Here is a 25,475-nt window from a genome sequence, read left to right on the forward strand (position 1 = left end):
TCATATTGTGAAAACAGTGAAGTTTTATCGAAAAAGAAATAAGGATATCAGAGATGTCAAAAGAAACCAGAATCAGTCAAGAATCTATAAAGTAATTTATAATCCACAACCTGATCAAAAACAGTCTGACACTTTATTAAATGTTACAACAGAACCGATCTGACAAAGACCCTTGAAGAAAATGTTTTAAATTAGATCACCGATACAAATATATACACGACACATCTTAATATACATTATGATCACAGCAGGGAAACGACACCAAAATACACATATTTCCATGAAAACAGACTAAATCACAAGTAACCAAGAGCTTAGGAGGTTAAATGACCTTAAAGGCACTGAGGTTACAGCTCACAAAAAAACAAACAAAAAGATGAGAAGAGTGAAGAGTTTAAATTTAAATATTAACAGGTAAAGATAGGAAATAATCTTTGATCATTAAAAAGTCCAAAGATTTTGTTCTTTCTGCTCATTAATGCACTTCTAAGTGAATACATGTCCGACCCAAACGTGTCAGTAACTTGACATCGATGCACCTTCATTCATCTGAAACGCAGCGATTCTCCGAGCTAACAGAAAAAAACTACATAAATACAACATCCCAGTGAAAGCAGCAGCTTCACTTCATCACAAAACAGCTGATTTAAAAAAACACAATAAAAACCTTCATCCCTTCACCTTCATTAATCATCAGCTCAGACTCGATCAGTAACATTCAATTCATGGATCAGAGGAACGAGAATCATCACGAGAATTTCTAAAATGTTTGGCAGTTTCCAAACTGGGGCTCGGGATCTGGTGGAGGGACGCTTCAAACGTCAAAATTAGACTTTACATTGGAGCTTAGTTTGATTGGAACATTTTAACAGTCCAGCAGCCTCTGCTTCAACCTTCAGAGATGCTTCATAGGGTGATTTTTTTTTTTTTCAACTTCATTATAACGTGAAGAGATGGGTCCTCAAGCTTTTTTTAAAAAAATAAAATACGATCCATCAGTTGCCTGCTACTTATCGGAGGAGTAAAACTCACGGTCAGCGAGCCAAAAACCGACCGTCCAGAGCAGCCAGTCACAACTTAGGACCAAAACAAACCCACTGTGCCACAGCAATTATCAGCCTGTACACAGGTCTGTGCCGGAGGGTTTGATCTGGCCCACACACCACCTCAAACAGGAAAACATTACAAACAAAACAAAAACAGGAATTTAATGCAGTTGTTGAATTAAAGTGATGATGGATATTCTTTATTTGCCCAGTAGGGGGAGCAAACAAAAGGTCATGACCTCTTTAAATGGGTATCCTCTGCTGTTTTGGGTTATTTGTTAAACCGTCTACATCTTTATTGCATCCATCTCTCTAGTCTCTTGTTAAAATAGCTCTCCTGCTATCATGTGAGTGTTTTTTTTTCTTTTCTTTTTTTAACTCGTTCCCACTCTTGTAACTTGTGTTTGTGATTCCCCGGAGTAACTTCACCAGAATAACTTCAAAAAGCTCGAGGTTCAAACCCTGGCAGCACCTCTGGCTCGTCTCGGTTCTACATCCTACCAGACCTGGAAAACAGGGACGGCTTCGCTTCAAGTTTATGTTTTTCTTCGTCGTGATTGATCGAGCCTCCAGAAGCTGGTCCGGTTCATCGGACAGCGACAGAGACAGAGAGAGACAGAGGAGACTGGCCTGAAGCCGGGGCGATGTGGGGACACCCTCTAATTCCCCTGGTTGCTGCCAAAAGCTCCCTGAGCCGCGGCGGAGGCGGCGCCGGCTGCGGTGGTCTGGAAGGTCTGGCTGGTCAGGACTCCCTGGGAGAACTCCCGCTGGGCCTTGGTGAAGCTGGCCCCCGTCCGCCTGTACTTAGAGTGGACCTACAGCGACGAGGGGGGGTGGGGGGGGGGGGGGGGGGGGGGGGTGGAGACACATCGTTTTTACGTTTCTGTTTCAGAAAAGCTTTGCGTTTACACAGCGAAGTTTTGAAAATGATGTCTGTTTCCACGGAAGCCAAACATCCTGACCGACCAGCGTCCGGCTGCTGAGCATGTGCAGAACTCTGCTTTATTCAACCACAGCTGAAACAAACTGCGGCACATAAAGAGACACAAAAACCTAAAAACATGAAGTCCAAACAACAAGAACGGCGAAAGTTGCATTTTTTTCAGCTCCGAGCACCGCAGTCTTGTAAACGGACATCCAGAACACAAATTCTGAGGGGCCGTCGAGGCAGTTTGAGAATGAAAGGGAACAACAAACTGATTTAAGTTCCACCGGTGTCTGAATGCTTGACCTTTATCACCCAGCACCGCCCTCAGCGGACTCGAATGGAATCAAACACATCCATATTTATCCAGGAAAGCCGAATTAATCACAATCACCACCATCTTCAATTCCGTGGTCGGTACAAACACAGAACAAGAACCTTTAAAAGAGCAGGGCGGAGCTCCTGACACGTGGAACGTCCCTGTGCTCCCATGGTTCATGTTCAGGGTGTGTTGTTCTCTGCAGCGTGTGTGTGTGGTTTTTATTACAACAACAAGAAGCAGCACCGACTCGTGCCAAACATACCAAATACACCGTTGTTGGAGAACTGTCCATGCAAATCCTAAACGCTGTCAGGAGAACCCCCACTGTGACCTCCTGACCTTACGTTCAGCACCTCTCAACGTACCATTTTCAAGAGGATGACTCCCAGGAAGGCGTTCACTGTGAAGAATCCAGCCACGACCATCATGATGACGGCCACGGCCAGGTTAGTGCCGATCACACTGATGGATGCGATCCATCCACTGTCAGGAAAACAGAACAGAATCAGTCATTAAAGGCTTCATTCACAGAGATCATCTACGATCCTGCAGGTGAAACTCTAACAATGCAGCACAGGAGAAGCATCTACCTGACATGGTCAATGGAAAAGTGAGACGTTTGAGGAAGAGAAAATGAAGAAACTGAATTGATCGATTCTAAAAAAAAAATAAATAAAATAACTACATGATAAAAGGGAAGAAACCCAACAAGTTCCACACACTTACAAAAACCGCCACCCAGACAAGTTAGGTCAGCAGGAATCTGTCAAAGAAATGCAAGAGAGAGGAGATCCAGGGGGCGAAAACACACACGTGGAGGTGGTGATGAGCCAAACACACGCACCGACACACACACACACGCACACACTGGACGACGAATGAGTGTCCAGCGGCGCCGGCGCCGGGCCCACTCACCTGTTCCCCCAGGTGGGGATCCCCACTGACTGGATGATGTACACCGCCACTTGGAAGAAGAACACGAAGAAGAAGAAGAAGAAGCTGAAGGAGCTGTCGGACCTGTGGAGGGAGGAGGGGGGGGGGGGAGAAGACATAAAATGCGAGCAGATTCATGTATGTAGTGTGCAGATCAGGGGTGTCCAACATGAAGCCTGAGGGCCAAAACCGGCCAGCAAGAGGCTTCGATCCAGACCAAGAAAATTAGGACTTTTTTCAAAGAAAACATACGATTTTTTTTTTTAGACAAACTTGTACATTAATCCAGAGAAAACGATCCAGTTTGAGATTTTATGAACCAGAAACGGTACAATTTGAATAACTTAGTCATTTTATGGCTCGATAACTTTTTACAGAGCACCCGCCAAAATAAAAGCACCAATAAAATGTGCTGAGTACACCTGTGTTCTTGTTAAGATAAGACTTTCCTCGTTAAAGCAGCAGATAGATAAACACAGTCGGGTCTTATAAATGTGGAAACAGGAACCATTTTCTGCTGCACAAACAACGAGTGAATGAAATGAGAATCAATGAAATAATCAATATGCGATTGGAAAAAGGGAGGAATCTTCCCCTTATGGACTTTTTTTTTTTAAGACTTTTTAGTGTTTTTTACACAAGACTCCTTCAAGACATATTTATCATGAGATCTGAGAGGAAAATGTTAAAACGGATCAAGATTTCTATGAAAACCTGAGACACCATGCTGAGTTACTGAGGAAAACAACACATTGACTTGTGGTGCACTTTACATTTAGAAAGTCCTCAAACATGCAAAAACATCATCAAAAAAAAAAGAAAAAAAAAAGCGAAACGTCACAAACAGAGAAAGTTCCAGCAGCCTGACGGCTCCTCAGGTCATCTGCAGTGAGTTTGGAGGAGGCTCCGGTGTTTCTAGCCGGAGAGGAAAGCCAGCCTGCTCGCAGCGGCGGCGGCGTACCTGAAGGCTTTGTAGATGGGCCGGTACCAGCAGATGAACGCCGCCGGGGTGAAGAGGACGAACCACAGGATGGAGAGGCCGAAGTCGATGCCGCTGCTGCTCCTGGTGGTGAAGAGCGCCAGGCAGGCCAGCACGTTGAGGAAGAGCGTGGCGCTGTGGACTGAAGGGCCAGAGGTCAGACGGGACGGACGCGGCATGGAACGCAGATGTTCCGCTTTCATCTCTGGAGTTCCCGGGTTTAAAACGTGACGTACACATCCACAGGTAGTACATCCGCTTGCAGATCTGGCGGTACTCCTCCGGGATCTCCTCCTCGAAGTCCTGGTAGAAGCAGGGCTTGATGGGGGAGAATGTGGGGAGAGGCGGCCAGTTGTTCGCTTTCTCTGACGGAGACAGATTTCAGACCATCAGCCTCAGCGTTCACACACACACACACACACACACACACAGAGCTGGGAGCGCTCACCTCCAGGGTTGGGCGCCCGGCCGCCGGCGCTCCGGTTCTGCAGCTCCTGCTCTTTGCGCTCCAGCTCGGCGGCCTTCCTCTCCAGCTCCTCCTGCTGCCGCAGCAGGTCGGCCTGCGCGGCCGAGGCAGCGGCCTGACGGGGGAGGAAACGCAGCTTCAACACTCCTCAAGTTACCCCCTCAAAGGTTTCCATATCCAACAACCTCACATTAAAACGATAGGAGGTCATTTTGGTCACATAGTGTTATTTTTTTTAGCACACTAATGATGAAATTCTGTCTTTATTTTACACTAGTGGCCAATAAAGGGTTAAATCATACATCCACTGACAGCACTGTTATATAGTTTTATAGCACAAGACAAAGACATCCATAAAATTACATTAGAACTGAAGGACGACTCTCGTCTGCACCATGAGTGTAACACACTGCAGACACATTCGAGTTCAGGAGCCACGAACAGACGGACCCGAAAAAGAGAACCATAATAACCTTCAAATTGTATGCATGGTAAAAATGTCTATTCTCACAAAATCAAACAATTACTACTATAAAAGTGACTACATCTCAACATAAAGCCAATTTAAATCAAACCTTCTGGTGTAAAATACGTTTGAGATTCTACTTTTTCTCATCTGTGAAAAGACGACGACTTCAAATGAATCTAAAATCAACAAGTACTCACAGATTCATTAAACTGCAAGTCAAATAAATGTTTCAGTAACTATAGTATTTATTTTCGCTGAAGTTTGGTCATAAAAAACATTTTGAACATTAAACACCAAAATTGCAGGAATATTGCGACAATTTTGATATTTCTCTCTTCAGACATCAAACAGATTTTTACACTTTGTCACAAATGACGTACGAAATGTGCAAATTATTCATTTCTATTGCCAAAAAACGTTTTGAGAAAATGTGTAAAGATTCCATCAATTTCTTGGAATGTCTTATTATGTTGCTCCAGTTTTAGGCTGTTATTTAATCTTAATGGGAAGAAAAATAATCTTACATTTCGCAATAAAACTAACAGAGTAAACATCAATACTATCTCGACAAACCAGTCAGCCATAATGAACACAAATCATGGCTATAATCTACTTTGTGGCGCAATAATCCACACCTCAAAACGTAAACCAACAGTCTCCTACTACTGTAGGAAATATCCCTGTATTTTGCTCTTAAGGAGTGTGTGTGTGTGTGTGTGTGTGTAAGTGTGTGTGAGAGACACACCTTGGGGCTCTGCTCCACGGACGTCTGGAGGACGGCGGGCTGTGTGGTGGTGGCAGACATGGGGATGGTTGTACCGGAGATGCTTCCCTGTGAAGCAACACATTCAAATGTCGAATCAAAAACAAAAAACGCGGCTTTCCACCGGCTTCCACTGGATCCTGCAGAATCCAACATCAGGCAGTTACACTGCAGTGAGGTCAGACACACACAAACTCTCACTGAAATACAGACACAGGAGTTCCCAGGTTGAATATTCTATTCCTAAAGCGTGGGAATCAAGCTTGTCAGTTGCAGCTGCTCGACTGTGCAAATAAGGCAGGGTTTCCTTCTTTAATTCATCAATCTAAGTTAATATGTCAAAGAGTGTGTGTCTGTTTGCTCTGTGATGAGCTGGGAAGCCATCCAGGAAGCACACTGAAATGCCTTGGTTGGATTTGCTTTAATACGACAAAACACCTGCGGTGGGTGAAGTGGAATAAAAGATGGACTGATGGATGTGTGGAATATGAAATGTTAGGGTGGAGCAACACGTGAAGGATCCATTCAAACAAAAAAGTTTTCAAGTGAAATCGTGAAACTTTCTTTGCGTTTTGGGGGTTCGGTGCTCTGAGCCAGTGACTGTGAGTAATGGCTGTCTGTGTTTTCCTACTTTGTTCATGCTTTTTTTTTTCTTTTTTGTAGATTTTATACCATTTAAATGGATTTTAAAGTCCAGATTGGGTTACATCTGTAAAGTTCGCTGTCCTTGTAACAAAGACAATAAATATATTAAACAAACAGAGCGTCTCTCTCATCTTATCAAGTGAAAACTGTGCGTCGGAGCTGGACAGGATGATGATCCAGCAGAAACCCACCAGTTCAGGCGACGAGAAAGGGTTGTACTCTCCCATGTTTTCGGCACCGCTGGTGGCTTGTGTGACTGAAGCATCCTGGGAAAAAAAAAACAAACCAAAGAGAAAATAAATCATGTGACCTGATTTGAATGGATGGAAAGTCACTTTTTTATGTGATCCAACCAGTCAGGGTGGATCACAGGCTGAACTGGGTCACACAGCATTAACTATTAATACACTGTTGGCTGCTGCTGTTTCATTTAAACCTTTTTTTTTTTTTTTTTTTTTTACGTGTGAACGAGCAAAGGTATTTAAGCAAACATGCCTTCATTAATAAGCAAGACTTCCTGAGGCTATGTCGTCTGGAGGGAGACACCACTAGGAGGGAACATTAAATTGGAAATGAAACTAAATTAAACCCCAGAATGAATTATGAGCATGTAATTTAATAAATATATGATTTATTAAAGATTTATGGATAATCAGCTCTGCATGGCTAATAACAACAGACACCTGTTAGCAGGTCTTTACACCTGCACAGGTGAATTAGCCCCCAATAAATCCACATTTCTCCTTCACGTAGCCACAACACGAACGCAGATTCACCTTAAAACATACCAAACTTGATATTAGAGTCTATTCTGAGCCAGGAAATGCTGAGGCCAAACCCAGCAACCAACCAAACAGGTTTCTGTTACAGCAGATCTCTTTCAGCTCAAAACTTTCAAAAACTCCACTTTAGGGGAGGAAGAAGAGGAGTTCTCCCACCTGGAAGGGATTCACGTCCACCGGGTCGGCGAAAGGGTTGCTGTCGAAGCCCGACATGCTGGTTGAAAGGCGGATTTTGAGGGGAAATCGAGGAGAAACGCAGATGAAAGGCTTCGTCCCCGCGGCGGCTCCGGCTGCTGATGGCGCTGCGAGGAGACGCTCTGCGCATGCGCAGCAGCGAAGCTGCGTGACGTCACAGGACGTGTTCGGTCCCTGATAATGAATCAGTGTTAAATTAACGTTTTTAAACTCTGTACTGAAACTCCAGCACTTTTTACAACTATCATACACATATGGATGGAAATATAACTGTGTATTCTTTGTTGCAACACAGTGTAGAAATAATAAAACGTGGTTAAAAACAAACAAAACAACAACAACGATTACTGAAAATGACTCCAGTGAACACATAAGACACATTTTTGTTAGTTTGTCTTTCTGTTAATTTGGCATAATCAGATTCATTTTTTCCATTCATCCATTCTGATTGACAGGATGGATTTACCATTCAGCTTCCATTGTGACTGGTGGGCGTGGCTTAAAACTAGTTGCTTCTAATTGGCTCATATTTACACCGTTTCATAATACCTTACCTTATGTGCCCCGGAGCGCACTCATGTTGGACACTCGTGTTGGGGGGGTTCCACCACCTTGCATTGCGTCACTGACTGTATTTGAATGCACTATACTTCCATGCACCCCTCCTGTACACTGCACCCTAGGCAGCCACCTAGTTCACCTATGCCTAGAGCCAGCCCTGCAGATGCACTGTCTCGGCACCCCAGCATGACAGCGGAGTGCCGTTACTGCCACCACCAGGAAGAACAACACCTCTTTCCATCAGCAGCTGCTGTTGCAGTCACTGAGGTCGTGGCTCTGGTGTCCCCAGATGAGCGAAGACAGCAGCAGGAGGCTGACCCGACCCTGACGCGAGTAAAGTGGTTGGAGGCTGAACGGTGGCTGGGGTGGATGGAGTTGTCTGCACAGAGCCAGGAGCTGAAATCCTACGACTCCCAGCTGGTCAGCATTGAGTTCTGCGGGTTGCTGTGTTGGCGGGGCGCAGCAGTGACATCCTCCAGCTGCTGGTTTCTCGTGCACTCCGCTCTGAAGTCCTCCAGGTGACATATGGTTCAGCAGTACAGCAACGCCAAGACTCGCCGTCTCCAGGGTCTGTTCTCCTGGCCTGGCTGCCGTGGTGCCGAGGAGCTCCATGTCCACTGCTGCGATGGCTGCACTGCTCAGAAAGGCCCGTCCCAACGCTCCGGCGCTCCGCTGCAGCAGTACCTGGTGGGGTCCTGATGGAGAGAGTGGGGGTGGAAGTCCTCAGGTTGTTTCCACTGATAGATGCCGTGCACCGCTACGTCCGTGTGACTGTGGATTATTTTACAAAGTGACACGAGGCGTACGCGGTGCCAGATCAAAGCACAGCCGCCACAACAGAGAAGCTGGTGGAGGAGATGTTCTCAAGCTTCAGAGTCCCTGCCGAGCTTCTCAGCGACCAGGGCAGCAACTTCGAGGCACAGGTGTTCGCTGAGGTCTGCCAGATCACACCGCTTCATGCTCAGAGCGAAGGACTGATGGAGCAGCTCAACTGCATCCTGAGCTGGCCATCCTGACCAGCCAACACCAGCGGGACTGGGACGCCATCTGCCCCTGGTTCTATGGTTGAATCGCAGGAGTCCAGCAGTGCACAGCTCAACCCTCATGTTTAAACGAGAACTCCTGACAGCGGTGGATTCGGGGGTTTTCTTCGATTGTCGGCTCTTCCTATCATTGTGAATCGGAATTCAACAAGCGTTGGATTGTTCACCCACTAACAGGGAACGTTAGCTGGGTTCAGACCGTCATGAGACAGGTTAGTGTTCCCCCTCCTGATGAGGTGTTGTTGTAATAGTATCGGCCCAATCGGCAGAGATTGTGAGGGGACCGGAGGTGGACTATTACCGCTGACTGAAGAACCGTCTGCATGCCAGCCATGACTTCACCCGCCAAGCGCAGGCTGGAGCTTAGAAATGTTGACTTTATCTGTTGTCTTGGTTAGAACCTGAGTCGATGAGGTGGCTGGTGAGCACACTCCTATTCCAGCTATTGTTTTTTTCTTGTACAGGTGACAAAACCACTGCAGCAGAGTGCGCCATCTGATGGCTAAACTTTGGTATTACAACCATACAACAGTGACTGACTTAAGCAGTGCTGACTTGGAGGAATATTGTTGACCACAGAGAGGAAAAGCTGATAAGCCACGCCCACCTGTCAAAAAAAACATTGAGTGGTAAATATATTTTGTGATTCAGAATGGAAAAACCATAAAACTAGCTGAATTTCACTTTTTTTTGTAGCTGGGCAAAAACGAAGAAACCAGAAAAGGATCAATTTCTGCAATCTGATAATGTCAATATCAACAGAAAAACAGTCTGACAAAGGCTACCTTTTCCTCTAATCTCAACATAAAGCCAATTTCAATAAACATTCTCGTGCAAAATATATTGAAATGTCCAAGAAACTTTTATATCTGTTAGATTATGCATATTTTTACAAACCTAACCTGTCAGGCTAATGCTAGTCTGCTAGCTTCCATGGCAGAACCTCCAATCTCTCTCAGCTCAGGTCTCAATGTTGTGTTCACTACTCTTAATATGTTAATCTGTGTTTTTTTAATTTTTTTTTTTTTTTAATAGCTCTGTAGGTCGATGTCGTGAACGTGGGTCTGTTTTAAAACTGTAAATGGCAGGTGCATTGCAAAGTATCTAAAAACCTTTAAATTAACTCACAGATATGACATTTGACAACATTTAATTTGATATTCAGCATATGGAAGCATTAGATAATCTTTTAAAACCACATCGTCTGCTTTTAGAATTATTTTAAAGTGGAAAATAAAAAGCTATTCAGATAAAAAAAAAAAAAAAAACTACTGAAAATTTTTTACATTTTTTTTTAAAGAATTTTACACGCAAATAAAACGTTTGCAATGTGTTGCTTCGCTAATTTTTTTATAACCACCTGCATGTTTCCAAGTCTGGTTACTCATATTACAAAGATGCTATTTATATCGATCTATTCATACAACTTTGTTTGCCAAGAAAACCAGCTATTCTTAATTAGTTAACATGAACTGAAATTATGAATCCTATATTTGACTTCAACCAGGAGATAAGGGTAATTCCACATTTCAAACGGTTGATGTGCCACTTTGCTCTTTGGCTCCCCCTGTGGTGTTGTCTGGTAACTGCAGCTGGAGCTGGCTCTTTCGGGGGTCGGCTGGGAGTTGATCAGCTTCAAGGGACAATCAAAGTTGAAAGTTGATTGACAACAGGACAATAAAGACAGAAGACATGGTGCGTTTTTGTTCTTGCTTGGTTGCTATTGAGCAAACACTTTACAGACAGGAGGGATGGCTTTGGGAGGGAGTTTGTAACAACAGAACAGCATTCTGTCCACTATACTGTACATATATCAACTGTATTGTACATTACACTTGTTGTATGGCTGTTGAAGCAGTGAATGCAGGAACTTTTGTACACATCCGGACATTCGCACGGAGCTGGGATCCCCGCGGCTGGAACACACTCCAGCTGAGTTGGTCCCTTTGATGGCGGCGTTTCCCCTCGGAGGGCGGAAACAAAGCAGCACAAACTTATAACACATGAAGTGGTTTATTTTTTTCGTCTCTCTCACTCACACACACGTACACATTCACACACGCACACACACAAACACACACACGATTGTAACATTCACTGCCCGAAACTTCTCTGTTCAAAAAAAAAAAAAAAAAGATAAATATTTGACTTCAGCTACCCAGCAGCGGCTGGTGCTCCGGCTTTGTACAGTATTTATACCAGTATAATATACGCTATAAAGATTTTCTGTGACATTAAAAGTTATTAAATAAGGGAAAATCATTTTTGTAATAACATCCACTGCTTACACTGATTGTTCTGACCTGTAAACTCATAAAGCAGCTAATAAATCTGAGCTTCAAGTTCTTTGTAGCATCCGCAGCGGCTGGATTCTTCGTTTTCTATTTATTTTGTTTTGTTTTTTTTTAAATCTCTTCTGCTTTCCGGCTCTGGAACATTCCCTGATGCTGCACGATCCTCCAGCTTTCCCTTTTCCCCCCGGCGCTCCGGCTCGGTCCGTCTTCCAGCTCTCAAGGCACTGTGAGAGCAGGGGCGGCAGCTTTTAGCCTTTCCACTGATCCAGACGCCAGGCGCACCCCCGCCCCCGAGGTGGGAACTCTGTACACGGCACTTTGGGGACAAGTCTTTTTTTTTCTTTTCTTTTCTTTAAATTCTTGCAAAGGAAGGCGGAACAGAAGTGCTTAGCGGAGCGGAGCTCGGCCTCCGCTGACGGCGTGGAGCGCCTGCCGGGTTTCCCGGAGTCCTTCATACCATGAACTCATTGTTGCCATAGAGGACCATGTGCTGCGGGATGTCTGGAGGGTCCCTGCCGCTGCCGCCGCCGCCGCCACCGTCTCTGGAGTGCCTCAGGGTCGACTGCCGGGCCCCCCTCAGTTTCTGCTTGCCCTTCTCCGGGTTGTAGGTGCCCCGGCTGGAGAAGTGGGGCCTGTCCTCGTACTCCGCCTCCGCCGTGGGGCTGACCTCCGAGCTGTCGGAGCGGGACGCCTGCGACGCGTTCCGGGGCTGAGCCAGGGTGGGACTGGAGCCCGCCCCGGACGACCTGGAGTGGAAACGGAAGCGCCGCGACGTGGCGGCGGAGGACGAGGAGGCGGACGACGGCTGGAAGTGCGAGGAGGAGGAGTACGAGGACACGCTGGAGCACGAGTCCACAGAGTCCAGAGAGTCGGGCTGGCGGCGGAGGGCGCGGCGGCGGGGGCTTTTCCCGTCAGACCTCCGAGGCCACGGAGACGACAGCATCGTTCCTCTTTCTGGAACAGAGAGAGAAACGTCAGCTTTTCTTGTTTCACCAACACTTTAACTTTTAACCTCAACGACATCAACATCCACTGTGGGGAGCCGGAGAGCAGACGGCGTTTTCAACAAGTTCCACCTCGCCAGACGTTTTCAAAAAGTAGCATTTTTGATGCACCATTGTCATGTAAACAGAAACCAAAACACTCGAAAAATTTGGCGTTTTCACTTTAAATGCATTTGATGTACTTTGATAATTTGAAGTGATTTCAGTGGGAAACAGGTTTAAATGTATTTAAAATGACGACGTTCACATTGCAGGTCTTGATACCCGATTCCGATTCCTTGCCGAGAATTGATTTCTTTGTTTGTGATCGATCATTCAGACTACATTTGAAATGCGACCTCCAAGCGACATCATTTAAGGAAAATGACGACAGAGAGGAGACTGAGAACGTGCTGCTTTCTCCGGTCAAGATTCATAACGTCAGTCGAACGCGGGCGACTTGACGGTTCAGATCTGGCTCCACATGTGAACGGGGTCTGGGTCTGGACGCACCAGAGAAGTCGGAGATGGTGTCCTCCGAGTCCACGTTGAGGTTCTCGGAGCTGTCGGCCGTTCCGATGGACGCCTCCGACTCCAGCGTCTCGTCGTCCGAAGCCCGGGGCTCCAGAGTCAGCATCTCGAAGGTCAGCTCCTCTCTGAAGAGGGAACCAAGATCAATAAGCACTCAAACGCACCGCGCCGCGTCACGGTGGGGGGGCGATGGGGTCGGGCATACTTCTCCTTCTGGAGGCTCTCGATCTGCTCCGTCAGCACCCTCTCCTCCTGCTGCATGGCCACCTGCTGATGCTCCGACATCTCGGCCGACGGCTCCGCCGCCTCCTCGCCGCCGCTCTCCTCGATCGCCGCGTCGCTCACCGACGGGAGCCGCGGACTGACCGGCGGCGACGGCGCCAGGTAGTTCGACCTCTGGAGATGACCTTTACCCTGAAGGGAGCGAGTCGAGGACGCAGATTGTTTGATGCAAACATGACATTGATTTCTAAATAAAAAAAAGTACGAAGAAACTTCACCAGCAGCTATTTACACATGCAGGAACTGAACCACAGGATCAGAGAACCAAGACCGATCAAACACAGACACGGCACAGCAAGGCACTGATTTCTCTCCTTTACCTTTTTAGCTGCATGTGGATGCTTAAAGCAAAAACATCAAAACAGAGAAGAATCAGCACAAGCAGAGTGGCTCCAGTCATAATAATAATAATAATGTTTGATTCTCTGGTTTATCATCTTCAGAGAGGCGGATCGCTACTGGTCTGACTCCGGGACGCCTGCAGTTTGAACCCAACCGACGCAAATACTACAGTATGAGCACAAATAAACAAGTTGAAAGATTAATGGTGAATAAATGAGGATGTAAAGAGCAAAACACTATTTTATGTGTTTGAATAACTTCCACCTTTTCAAAGATATTTAATCCTGCTTCACGCACCGATGAGAGAACTGATCTCTTAGATGGACCTTGTTTTGACAAAAGATGACATGAAATGCAGTACATATATTTGACCACCAGGGGCACCTTTAGTCTGTATTATGTGGTGAATCAGTTCTGGAGATTAGGATTACTACACAGATGTGAAAATGTGTCAATAATGAGGATTATTTCTAGATTTTGACAAGTTATTTTGATCAAAATATGGACTTGTCTGCTATATTCCGAGTTCCAACTGCATGTGACCAAATGCTTTTCAGCCTCTGAAGATGTGAACAGTGTGATAAATATTGGTCCCAGGTAAAGACCACGGATGAAACCCACTTTCAGTTGAGAATCACACTTAAAAAGATGCAACAGATCTCAGATTTTGTGCTTCGGTGAACTTTTTTCAATGAAAAAAACTGATATATTCAACGTCTGCACCCGTTAGTCCTGTTTCTGTCTTCATCCTCTCCGTTTCTGAGAATCTGTGGCATCAGAGCTGCTGGAACTCACCATGGAGCGTCGGATGAGCGTCAGTTTGCTCTTCGCTTTGCTCTCAGCAAACTCCAGAGTGTTGATGTCCTTTAGGCGCACTTTGTACTTGTTCATCTGTTCGCAAATAATGAGCTCCACACACCTGCAGGAGACGAAGGAAAACCTCTTGAATGACCGGAAAACATGAATATAACTCTTCAAATGACTAAAAATAGTGCAAACTGTAAATAAGTCTAACTCCACTGTCCCAAAGCATTTTTAAAAACTCAATCATTTAAATACTGTGAGCATTTGATATTTGTTACTTTTAGCCGACATGATTATAGAGGAAGAAATAATTAAAATTTTATTCAAGCCTGTGTGAAGTCACATCTATAACTGTTATATATAACTCTTTTAAAACATGTTCCATTAGATTTCTGTGTATGTGTGAACTAATAATAACTAAAAAAGAATAAAGTAATTAAGTGTGACTGATATTACATACTTAAATCACATAAACACTACTAATTAAATTGACCATTTTATACGTTATCATTTATTTAAAGTAGCTGAGTGGACTATGTCGTGTCAAATGTGCTTAAGTGCAAAAAAATCCACCCCTACACACACTTATAAAAGTATGGAAACTGGAATTATTTCATAAGAAATCAGAGTAGATTGCGTCAGGTAAAAATACAGGTACCTGTAAACGTGAATATTTCTAATTCCTGTGTGAGTTCCATGTACTCAGGTATAATGACACTGTTATAAACCCTTTACTACTGCGACCGAGCGGCTGTGTTGAATGTGACCGAGCGGCGGTGTGTGTGGTGGGTGCTGAGGGAGCGGCGGCGGCGGCGGCTCCTCACGCCGTGGTCTTGCTGATGTCCTGGACGCTCTGCAGCGGGTCGATGGAGTCCGGACAGCGGAGGATGCACGGCGCGAACACGATGGCCAGCGCGTTGGCCGACATGCGGTTGGTGTCCTCCTGCAGGGAGATCCTGGGAAGACGGGGAGCCGCCGTCACACACCGGCAGAAGCAGGCAGCCGGGGGAGGGGTGCGCTTGTTTCACCTACCTGACCAGGTGGAACATGAGGCGCTCCAGAGTGTTCAGGTGAGTCCTGCTCAGCTGGTCGATCACCGAATAAACGCCGCGGAGCATTTCCTTCTTATCCTGCAGACCTGAGGAGGCGTTCACAGCGGAAACGTCAACAGTTTCCCTTCAACAGACTCTTCCTGCTGCATTCGTACAAGAAAAGGATCAAACCAGTTCTGATTTCGATACCCGGACCGTCAGTGTTTGGCCTGCGCTCATGTTGACTTTTGCATCTATCTTATATTTAAACCATATTTTATATTCTTCTCCACTGTTGAGATCAGCAGTGCTCAACATGAGGTCTGTGGGCCAAAACTGAACCGCAAGAGGCTGAAATCTGGCCAAACCACCGAGGAAATAATAAAAAATTTAAAAGAAAACTTTTTTTTTCTACAAACTCCTTTAAAGTAGCAGACACAACACCGAGGCCATGAAAGCTAGCAACTATCATTAGCCTCAGAAAGCGTTTGTGAAAATACCCATAATGCAACAGGCTACAGACATTTTTTTTGTGATATTTCACTGTATTTTACAACAGAAGGTTTCATTAAAATCAGCTTTATATTGAGACTACAGTTCTATTATGGACATATTTTCTGAGTTTCGGGTGGATCCGCCCACGCCGAGGACGCACTCCGATGTCATGGAGACAACAAACTGAGTAGAGGTGGACTGTGAAATGGAAACGGTCCGTGTCCGACGTGGATCTCTCACCCATGGCCCGGATGAACTCCTCGTACAGCTCGAAGGTCATCAGCGGGTTGGGCAGCTCCCTCAGCCACTGCTTGAAAACGCTGCCGATGACATGGATGTTGTAGTCGTCCAGGTTCATGCTCTCCACGTCTGAAGGGAATTTAATTCAATTTTGACAAAGGCGCTCATCACAATGAATGCACTTTTGTTTGAGAAGTTTCACATTTAGACCACAACTTTTTTCAAACCACGTCTATAAAAACAACCCAGCTTCATCTTCTGTCCATAGGCATGTCTGTGTACTCCTACTGTTAATGTTTAGAACGTGTGATTTCATGACAAAAACAACCAACAGCACCCCCTAGTGGCCCAACACGCCATTTCCTTGTCATCATTTTCAAAACTTCTCTGAAATGAAACTGGAAAAACGATGCGTTTTCACTTGAAATGTCCTAAATGTGGCACTCAGTCCGAGCTCCACCCCCCCATCGTCATGGCCATACTGTTATGCAGGTTCCGGGGTAACAGGAAGTGCAGTTGTGTGGACTGTCATGTTGAAAACACGCCAGATAGAATTATTAATATTTAATAATATAAAAGTAGTGCTAGAGGTGCTAAAATAGTTTATTAGTGACTGGAGGTGAACTTAGCAGGCTGGGAAAAACATGACACGGCTCCTTGAAACTGAATGAATGCAAAAGCAGCTCAGGGACTTGTATTCCTGTTCTCGGTGAGAATTCATTCATTTTCCAGCAGATCTGGTTTCATTTTACGCAGCTGCAGGACCCGTCCAGTAGGTGGAGCTGTGAGCATCAGGTTACCAGACGGTACGAGCAATACGATCAACGCCGATTGTCATTTCTGCAGATTGAAAACAGCCTCATTCTTAAAATCCAGGGGCCATAAGCTGGGACTAAATGCTTCAAGAGCAACATGACCTTCCTTCAGTCATCCGGTGTTTAAACGCCGGCCGGTGAGCCGAACTCCGCTCAGTCACCTGTGTCCAGTCCCTGTTTGAGCTCCTTGATCTTGTTGGTGGAGCCGGACTTCCTGTAGATCCCCTCGGTGTAGAGGCCGTGCATCTCGATGTAGTTGATGAGCTTCTCCACCACCAGCGGCACCGTCCGCTCGTCGTTGGTCAGGCGGGAAACCTCCACTCCGAACTGCCTGGAGGAGAGCTCCGGATCGAACTGTCCGCCGGCAGGAAACACAGGAGGCACATTTTAGGTTTCAGACGAAGGGGAACGCTGCAGCGAAGCCACACTACCGTCTGCACAAGAACCTCACAGTCACACAATTGCTGTCACGGGACGCCATTAGCAGGGTGGAAAGCTGAGATGAGTGAGACGTGTGAGGATCAGGCTGACGTCAGACGTGCGTTTGTTGTTCCAAACCCAAACAGAGCAGCAGAACGTTCTGTCTCCAGGTCTGATTTGACCGTCACTTGGGTTTAGTTTTTTGGTTTTTGTCGTCATAAGAGCAATCAGACGTTTAAAAAAAGGAAGTGGGACGGCCGACTGACCTTCTTGCTGCATTTGGTGGTGGTCTTCTGGCAGCACTTCCTGTGGCAGGCGTAGCGACACACTGGATGGACACAGGCAGAGACATCAAACGAGTCATTCCCATTGTCCACAGAGAGACAGTGTCTCCTCATCATTCGGCGGGACGTCGCGCAGAGACGGCAGAAAGACGGCGCGACCAAAGCCAGGTCTGCTCCCGGCACCGAGAAAACATCCTGTGTGAATAAAGGAGCAGCTGTGTGGAGGAACCGAGCCGCAGACCCCATGAGTCCAGTTGAAAACAATCTGATTACGGCTGGGGAGGGTGGAGTGGGGGGGTGGGGGGGGCGGAGATCCCGGGACAGAGTCATTACTGACACAGATCACTGTGTCACAAACATTAGTGAGTGTGGAAGAAGAGCCGCAGTAAAGATCTGATCAGATTCCGGGAGGAAAACGCAGCCGATGATCAGAGGTTTGTCGTTCTTCTGTCTGCGAGAAACAAGAGCAGCGACAGGCTGCGAGCGGAAACTGATCCACCAACTCATGATTTCATGACTTTCCACCAAATCAAATCTGTCTGGAGCCAAAGAGCACGCCAATTATCTGAGATGAAGGAAACTGCGACACATTAAGACACATTCTATTGCATGTTTAGCTTTCAGAGGCATGGTTCTAGAAATGTTAGAAATGTCTGTTTTTCTTTTTTTTCCTCCCATTTTTATTTGGTTTCTTCTCCACAGTTTAGTTTAGCATTGTCAAACACGAGGCGCGTGGGCCAAAACCGGTCCACAAGAGACTCCAATGAGGGCCAATAAACAAACAGGAAAAATTCCAACGAAAATATGGATCAGATACAACATAGACCTGAGGTGAAAGAAAGAAAGTAAGACCTTCAAAAGTCTTAAAAAAAAATTAAAAAAGCAGATTTTCACATTTATCTAAAGGAAATAACTTTTGCTGAACCATTTTCAGGGAGTTGATGAAGCTTCTCATCCGTCCAGGTCATTAAAGCTTCATTACAGCCTTACAGCTGGACATGGAGCGGCTGCTTTCGTCCATTGTCCTCGCCCTCTCTACCACTCTCGCATTAAAGTCGACGTCTCGAGGAGAAAAACCAGCGTGGGAGCCGGACCACTGCACGTGCACACTCACGCTTGCAGACGCAGGCTCGGTCCATCATCCAGATGAGCGAGGAGCAGAACTCGCAGTAGGTGGGGATGCTGTACTGGGTGGACTTGAAGATGTGGCCGTTATGCTCCTCCACCTGCAGGGGGCAGCGCATACACACACACACACACACACACACACACTCATCCATTAGTTCTCCCAGATAGAAGACTGGAGATTTCTCCTGTAAAGCCGTGGAAGCTGGAGGCAGACTCACGATGTCGGCGTCCTTCTTCCTCCGTTTCTTGCGTTCCGGTTTCGGCGCCTGCTGTTTTGGGCAGAACCAGGAAAAGTCACCAACTGATTCCTGCTGGCGGAACGACAGGATGCTGCAGGCGAGGCGCCGTGGTCACCTTGCTGAGCGTGCCGTCCTGAGGCTTGTACTCCGTCATGAACTCGTCCAGGAAGACCTTGAAGGTGTTGACCCACACCTTGACGGGCGACTCCCTCCAGTCCCGCTGCTCCTGCCGCATGGTCTTCTCCAGGATGTGCTCGAACAGGGCGTGCAGGTCTTTGTAGCGGATGCTCTTACCGTCGTCCATCTGGGGAGGAGGGGGGAACAGCCGAGGTCAAGAGAAAAGGTCAACCCAGGAATCAAACCGTGACGCTTCTGCTGAGAGGAAGCTGGAAAACTGTGTGAACCAGGTTTCTTTATTCTAAACTTCAAACTACATGGAAACAAAATCACGTTGGGTTAGGGTCACCATACCCGTGACCCCGTATCGACCCCTGCATCATTCCCCGTATTTAATGGCCCCTGCATTGACCCCCAAATCGATCAACCCTCATATCGATTGACCCCCACAGGAATCCTCGTATCCATCGACGCGCATCGATTATCGTATCGATCGATACTCGCACTGATCCTCACATCGATCGCCCCTAGTATCCCTCTATCCTCCTACTGATTGACCCCAACATGGATCCTCTTATCGACCCTTGAACCAATCCTCATATCAATGGAACCCTGCATCGATCCTCATATCAATCGACCTTTGTATTATTTGACCCCCACATCTATCGACCCATGCACTGATCCTCATATTGATCGCCCCCCCGACTGCCACATTGATTGCACCCCCCACCCCAAACCTGCCCTCCATCCAGCATCCCCCCACTCAGTTCAATTCAGCTTCATTTATAAAGTACCAGTGACAACACAGTCATTTCCAGACACTTTTACAGAGAAAACCCAACAGATCCACATGAGCAAGAAGAGAGTGAGGAAAGGAAAAACTCCCTTTAGACAGGAAGAACCCTGCAGAACCAGGCTCAGAGAACAGAACCCTGCAGAACCAGGCTCAGAGAACAGAACCCTGCAGAACCAGGCTCAGAGAACAGAACCCTGCAGAACCAGGCTCAGAGAACAGAACCCTGCGGAACCAGGCTCAGAACCAGACTCACTGCGAGCGCCGTGGAGTAGGAGTTGAAGATGTTGAGGCGGAATTCCTTCAGAGCCTTTTTAAAGACGACGTCCACCAGCGTGTCCTTCTTGCTGTCCTCCGTGTCCAAGTCGTTGATCTGAAGTCAGAAACAGACACAGGATGGATGGAGCAGGCATCGCATCTTCAAAACAAACCCGACCCAGCTCGACATGGATCGATGCAGTGAAAACATATCGTTGTATCTTCAGAAACATGAAACATGGAGACCGAACAGGCGGGGAGGTTTGCGGAGCTTCGGTGAGGCGGCGGACTGAGCCGAGCGCCCCGCACCTTCTTCATGAGGAAGTCGTTCATGCTGCGGTAGTCGTTGGTGCAGGTGAGGATCTGCAGCGAGTCGTTCTGCCACGGCGCCGGCTCCAGAGCCACGCTGCTGATCTTCACGCTGCGCCGCCGCTTCACCTTGGGGGACGGCTCCTTGTTCTCCTTCAGGTCCCTGGACCCCCGGTCCAGCGTGGAGTCCGGGCTGCAGGGCGGAGACATGTTCTCCTGACCTGCCGTGGCGTGAACGGGGTTAGTAAGCCGTGGAGGAAACGGGCTCCGACCTACGACCTCCGACCTACGAACCTTCTCCCAGCAGCGGCCCCGTGTCGCCGCCGTCCCCGTCCAGAGAGTCGGCGCCGCAGATCAGCTTCTCCCGGGACGTCTTCTTCTCGCCGTACTTCGGCCTCCCCCAGAAACGCATCTTCCGAACCCTGAAGCCAGAAATGAGAGTGAGGGAACTTCGGCGGCGCGGACGCGCCGGCGGAGGCGGAGTGACGTCGGCGCGGCGTTCGGACCTTCCGTCCTGCGAGTTTTTGCGCATGGAGTCGGATTTCCCCAGATCCCCCGACGACATGGTCTTGTGCAGCTTCTTCTGCTCCTCGGAGACTGCAGGCTGAAACGAGAAGAGGGTGAGAGGTTAGAGAGGAAGAACAGGTCCTGAGGCCAGCAGGTGGCGCCATCACACCGACTACAGGAGGGGAGGAGACCAGCCTCAGCTGATTTTTAGAGGAATTTAATGGAAAAAAAAAAAAAAAAAATCACAGAATTAAAAAATAAATGTAATAAATACAAAAACTAAATACTTTAAATATAAAACAAAAATAAAAAATAAAATCACGAAATAAGAAAAGATAAAATATATTTAAAAAAGCTGACTATCAGATGACAAAAAAAACACATTCAATTTCAGCTCTTAATTTTTTTTCTTGAGATTAATACATTTTTCCCAATTCAAAATTATAAAATTGATGCTTCAGTGACATGATAGTCCTACTTATGGGATCAATGTAGTTTCTTTTTCTAAATTCTGTTAAACTCTGATCAAAAGTGACTAATTTCTTTATGAAAATGTTAGATTTTAATGTGATTTAATGAGAGCCTGCATAACATACAGGAACACATCACTTACAGGCAATAATAACTGATTTCATTTATTATAAAATACAAAAAGTGTGCCTATTTCAATTTATGTTCAATAAAAAACAAAAATGTAGCATTGAAAAATAGACTTCTATATTTTAATATGGTTATTGAGGATGTGGGTGTAGATTAATCAGCAGCGAAACATTTCATATGAAAAACAAAGAAACATCACAGCAGAGAAAAATCTTCAGAAGATCCTACAAAAGGAGACGAGTCAGTTCATTCAGGAAAAGAAAGAAAGACTGTTAATTGAGGAAGAAAGTCAAAATACGAATTAATCAGGAAAGAACTGGGATTAAATTGAGGGAAAGAAAAGAAAAATTAATGTTAGAGAAGCTGCTCAGCTCAACATTTTAAAGAAAACATTTCAAAAGACGTGTTCAGTACGCCGTCATGAGTGAGTTCAATTTATTATGGATAAGTTTAGTCAGAAAACTAAGTCAATCAATTATTTAAGAGGCATTATTAAAATATAAAGTATTGCTTTGGCGACAGCTTGGAGTTTGTGTGTTAAAAGGTACATTATGGCTTTTTCTCAATTGAAATGTTTTTAAAAAAGGTTTTAAACACTATCATGAAATATTTGTCAATTTTTCTCCACCTATTACATATAAATCACTAAAATATAAAATATATAAATGCAAAACATAAAAATACATAAATATGATGTTAGCATGCTAACGAGCTAGCTTCAGCTAGCTTCCAGACTGTCACTTTAAAAGATGACACTGACATTCCATTAATAATTCTGAGGGAACTGTTTCTGCTTTAAAGAAGCTTTGAAATGTTTTCCACTCGTAGAAGAACCGGAGGAAACAGGAAGTGACTGAGGCGGCGTTTGAGTCAGAGGTGTTGCAGAGGAGCGCCGGCGCTGTGGAGGGGGGTTAGAGGAGAGGGGTCACAGGTTACCATGTCGGAATCACTGAAACAGGACTCTCTTAAGCCCGCCTCCGTGGAGCCCTGCTTGGACAGCGGCAGAGTGAAATGACGGGGGCCGGCCAGGCCGTCGCCGCCATAGTCATCCTCGTCCGAGTCGCCCCCGACTGAGAGGACGGGGGCGCGGGTGAGGAAGTCGGAGCGGGTCCGAGCCATGCGGGCTTTCTTTTTTTGGCCCACTCTGCCAACCTGGAGTTCACCACAAGTGATAACAGCATGGTTTTTACACAAATGAAGAACACGGAAGAAGGCCATGACGCCCATCCACACCGGGTTTCGACAAATAGCATTGAACACGTGCAAAATGACCACATGTTGCATCAAAACCCTGCTTTCTGACTTACATCTCGTGTTTTGGCTCCTTTCGCTGGCTTGGAGGCCGGCGTGGGTCCGTCTCTGGGAGCAGACGTCTCTTTAGCTGCAGCGTCACTGTCAAAACTGGAGGAGGAGGAACATAAAGAGAACATCAATACAAACAGAGCCGGACCAAAAGTCAGCCCAACTGCTTCAGTTCCAGAGTCACAGTCAACTCAGATTGATCCTGAGCAGGAAAATGAGTAAAACTGAGGAATAAATAACATTTTAAAGAAAGGTTTAGATGGTTTCCGATTTGTTTTTCTTCATTTGAAAAAGTCTGTTAAATGTTAATAGATTATTTTCTAAAAAATCCTGAAAAGTTGGATATTTCAAGGAAAATTAATTGTACTTTTCAAACATTAGTCCTCCCAGAAATAAACACAAAGGGAAAAGTCTAAATCCAAATCCTCCATTTACACATTTCCTTCCCATTTCCATGACAACGCGTCAAATGAATCCTCATGGTTTTTGTGTTTCCCTTCGGAAAAGTTTGACGTTTGCACAGCAGTGCTTTGAAAACGATATCCGGTACGACAGTTAGCATGCTAGGCCGTGAGTTAGCTCTCAGAGAACAACACACCGTAAACATGAGCGACGGCAGAAGACGGACAGACGCATGGAGGTAAACACTGATCCTGCTGTCCCTCGACTGAGCGTGTGCAGAGGAACCCTTTACTACAGCTGTGGAAAACGTGCTGCAGCAGGATCTCAGGAGCGTTTGCTTCCGTGTTCTCAAAAAGTTCCACCTTGAGAGTGTTTTCAAAAAGTTGCCCTTTCAGGAACCAGAGACACAGCAGAGCTCGGATCTGATCTGTGTTCTCTTTCAGCGATCAAACCGAGCTGCGTCTGGCGCCGGAAGGAAAATCAGTTTCTGGTAAAAAATGCATGAGGAGAGAAACTCACCTTGTGAATGTGACTTTGTCCTTCGGGGAGAAGAAGATCTTTCCGTGCTTGTCGGTCATATTCACGATCGTTCCTTGGCTACTCGGCGGCTTCTTTCCTCCGGTTCTGGTTCTGGTCCTGGTTCCAGCTCCGTCTCTGGACTCCAGCGTGAGTCTGGGCGCCCAGCCTTCAGGAACCGCCTTCTTCTCGTGGCGTCGCTCTCTGGAAGCGGAGGCGGGCGGCGGCGGCGGCAGCTTGGAGGACTGCGGCGGCGGGGCGGCGGCGGAGTCCGGCCGGGTCCCGTCGATCAGCAGGGACCTGGGTCTGAGGGGCCTGCCTGGGGGGTCCGGCCCAGGCTGCCGGCTCTGCTGGATCCGGTGCAGGGCCTCTCCTCGCTGCTTCTCGAACATTTCCCTCTCGTACTGAGCGAAGACGAGCCGCTGCTGCTCCAGCGCCTCCTTCTGCTGCCGGATCTGCTCCATCATCTCCTTCTCGTTCTTCTGCCGCTGGCTGCGCTGCCTCTCCTCCTTCACCTCGTTCAGACGGACCAGCTTCTCCATGACGGCGGGGTCGGTGGGGCCGGGGGGGTCGGGGGCCGGACCGGGCCGTGTCGGGACCTCGGCGGGGGGACGGACTACGTGGCCGAGCTCCTGGCTGAGCGGGCCGTCCTTCTGCATGCTGATGACCACCACCACCGGGCGGCGAACCGCCTCTCGCCGCTCTGTGACGGGTTTGGGGACTCGGTCGCGTCGGGGGTCTTCGGCAGTCCTGCTCTCCTCTGCGGGGACGTAAAAGGTCGGGAGGTAGTTCTCGAACTTGGGCGGATGCGTGGGGGCGGAGGGGAGCGACGGTACTGCGCCGGGGTCCGCCTCCGCCGGGGGGAGGGGGGAGAAGGCGTCCTCGCCATCCGTCACCTCCTCCTCGGCTTTCGGCGGCTCCTCGTCCATCATGAGGAGCTCGAAGCTGCCCTTGGAGCTCTGGCTGTCGGGCGTCCCCTGGGGGGACCGCAGGGGCGGGGTGGCGGGCGGGACCAGCTCGGCGGACCAGCGCCGCTCCTCCGAGGGGGACGAGGCCCCGCCGCTGTTGGCCCGGACCTTCAGGAGCTCCAGGCTGAACTTGGCCTGCTCCAGCTCCCGCATGCGCCGGCTCTCCCTCTTGGCCCGGGTGGTCTTCTGGTTGGGTTCGTCCAGCGATCGGACCCTCTCCCGGACCACCACCGCCGGAGCAGGGGCCTGGGTCTGGGGGGTCCTCTCTCGCTCATGCTCGCCCTCTCCTTGGCCGCCGAGGATCTGGAGGCTGTTCTCTCGCTGCTCGTACGACCGGTCCTCCCACGTGCTGAGGTCCAGCCCCATGATCCTCCCCGGCGACGCCTCCTCCTCCTCCTCGTCTCCAGGTGAGCCGCTCACCTGTCCATTCTGCAGCCGGAGCAGCCTCCTCCCCTCCTCCTCCTCCCTCAGCCGCTGCTCCTTCGCGCTCCTGAAGCTGCCGGAGAAGAGAACAGTCAGAGAACGTCGGTCAACCGTCCAGGAGAAAACCTCCTCCCGGCAGCTCAGCCGATTCCAGAGCCGCTTTGGGTTGAACGGCTTGCGTCAGACTGAGCTCTTAGCGAGTCCGGTCCGTTCGCACAACGAACAAAGCCCAGGCACACCGGAGGAGCCGTGTGCAAAGATTA

General features: G+C 47.5%; 2 protein-coding genes across 12 annotated transcripts in view; both read right to left on the reverse strand.

The window, feature by feature from the left end:
- Positions 1–863: 863 nt before the first annotated feature.
- On the reverse strand, positions 864–7,627 carry scamp2l (secretory carrier membrane protein 2, like). The gene is made up of 9 exons (XM_030111992.1): positions 7,487–7,627; positions 6,740–6,814; positions 5,886–5,972; positions 4,654–4,786; positions 4,442–4,570; positions 4,188–4,347; positions 3,209–3,310; positions 2,659–2,776; positions 864–1,861 (listed from the first exon to the last, which is right to left on the reverse strand). Exons 1-9 carry the CDS (start codon positions 7,541–7,543, stop codon positions 1,706–1,708), a joined length of 1,017 nt encoding a protein of 338 aa, XP_029967852.1. The 5' UTR covers positions 7,544–7,627; the 3' UTR covers positions 864–1,705.
- A 3,295-nt stretch (positions 7,628–10,922) lies between these two features.
- The window catches only part of myo9aa (myosin IXAa), a 109,613-nt gene continuing 95,060 nt past the window's right edge, over positions 10,923–25,475 (reverse strand). For 5 of the 11 annotated variants that reach the window (XM_030106120.1, XM_030106294.1, XM_030106206.1 and 2 more), the window contains 19 exons: positions 23,825–25,285; positions 22,909–23,002; positions 22,538–22,753; positions 21,001–21,098; positions 20,789–20,916; positions 20,495–20,718; positions 20,184–20,300; positions 19,133–19,321; positions 18,997–19,047; positions 18,765–18,876; positions 17,633–17,694; positions 17,108–17,300; positions 16,132–16,260; positions 15,398–15,503; positions 15,190–15,321; positions 14,357–14,480; positions 13,143–13,351; positions 12,920–13,062; positions 10,923–12,377 (listed from right to left, as the gene is read on the reverse strand). In XM_030106120.1, the coding sequence (XP_029961980.1) occupies positions 11,875–12,377; positions 12,920–13,062; positions 13,143–13,351; positions 14,357–14,480; positions 15,190–15,321; positions 15,398–15,503; positions 16,132–16,260; positions 17,108–17,300; positions 17,633–17,694; positions 18,765–18,876; positions 18,997–19,047; positions 19,133–19,321; positions 20,184–20,300; positions 20,495–20,718; positions 20,789–20,916; positions 21,001–21,098; positions 22,538–22,753; positions 22,909–23,002; positions 23,825–25,285 (4,291 nt within the window). In that variant the 3' untranslated portion in view covers positions 10,923–11,874. The remainder of the gene's footprint in view (positions 12,378–12,919; positions 13,063–13,142; positions 13,352–14,356; positions 14,481–15,189; positions 15,322–15,397; positions 15,504–16,131; positions 16,261–17,107; positions 17,301–17,632; positions 17,695–18,764; positions 18,877–18,996; positions 19,048–19,132; positions 19,322–20,183; positions 20,301–20,494; positions 20,719–20,788; positions 20,917–21,000; positions 21,099–22,537; positions 22,754–22,908; positions 23,003–23,824; positions 25,286–25,475) is intronic. The other 6 variants (XM_030106036.1, XM_030105713.1, XM_030106464.1 and 3 more) reach the window with 4 other exon arrangements.

This window comes from Salarias fasciatus, chromosome 1 (assembly GCF_902148845.1).
Source record: "Salarias fasciatus chromosome 1, fSalaFa1.1, whole genome shotgun sequence".
Lineage (NCBI taxonomy): Eukaryota > Metazoa > Chordata > Actinopteri > Blenniiformes > Blenniidae > Salarias > Salarias fasciatus.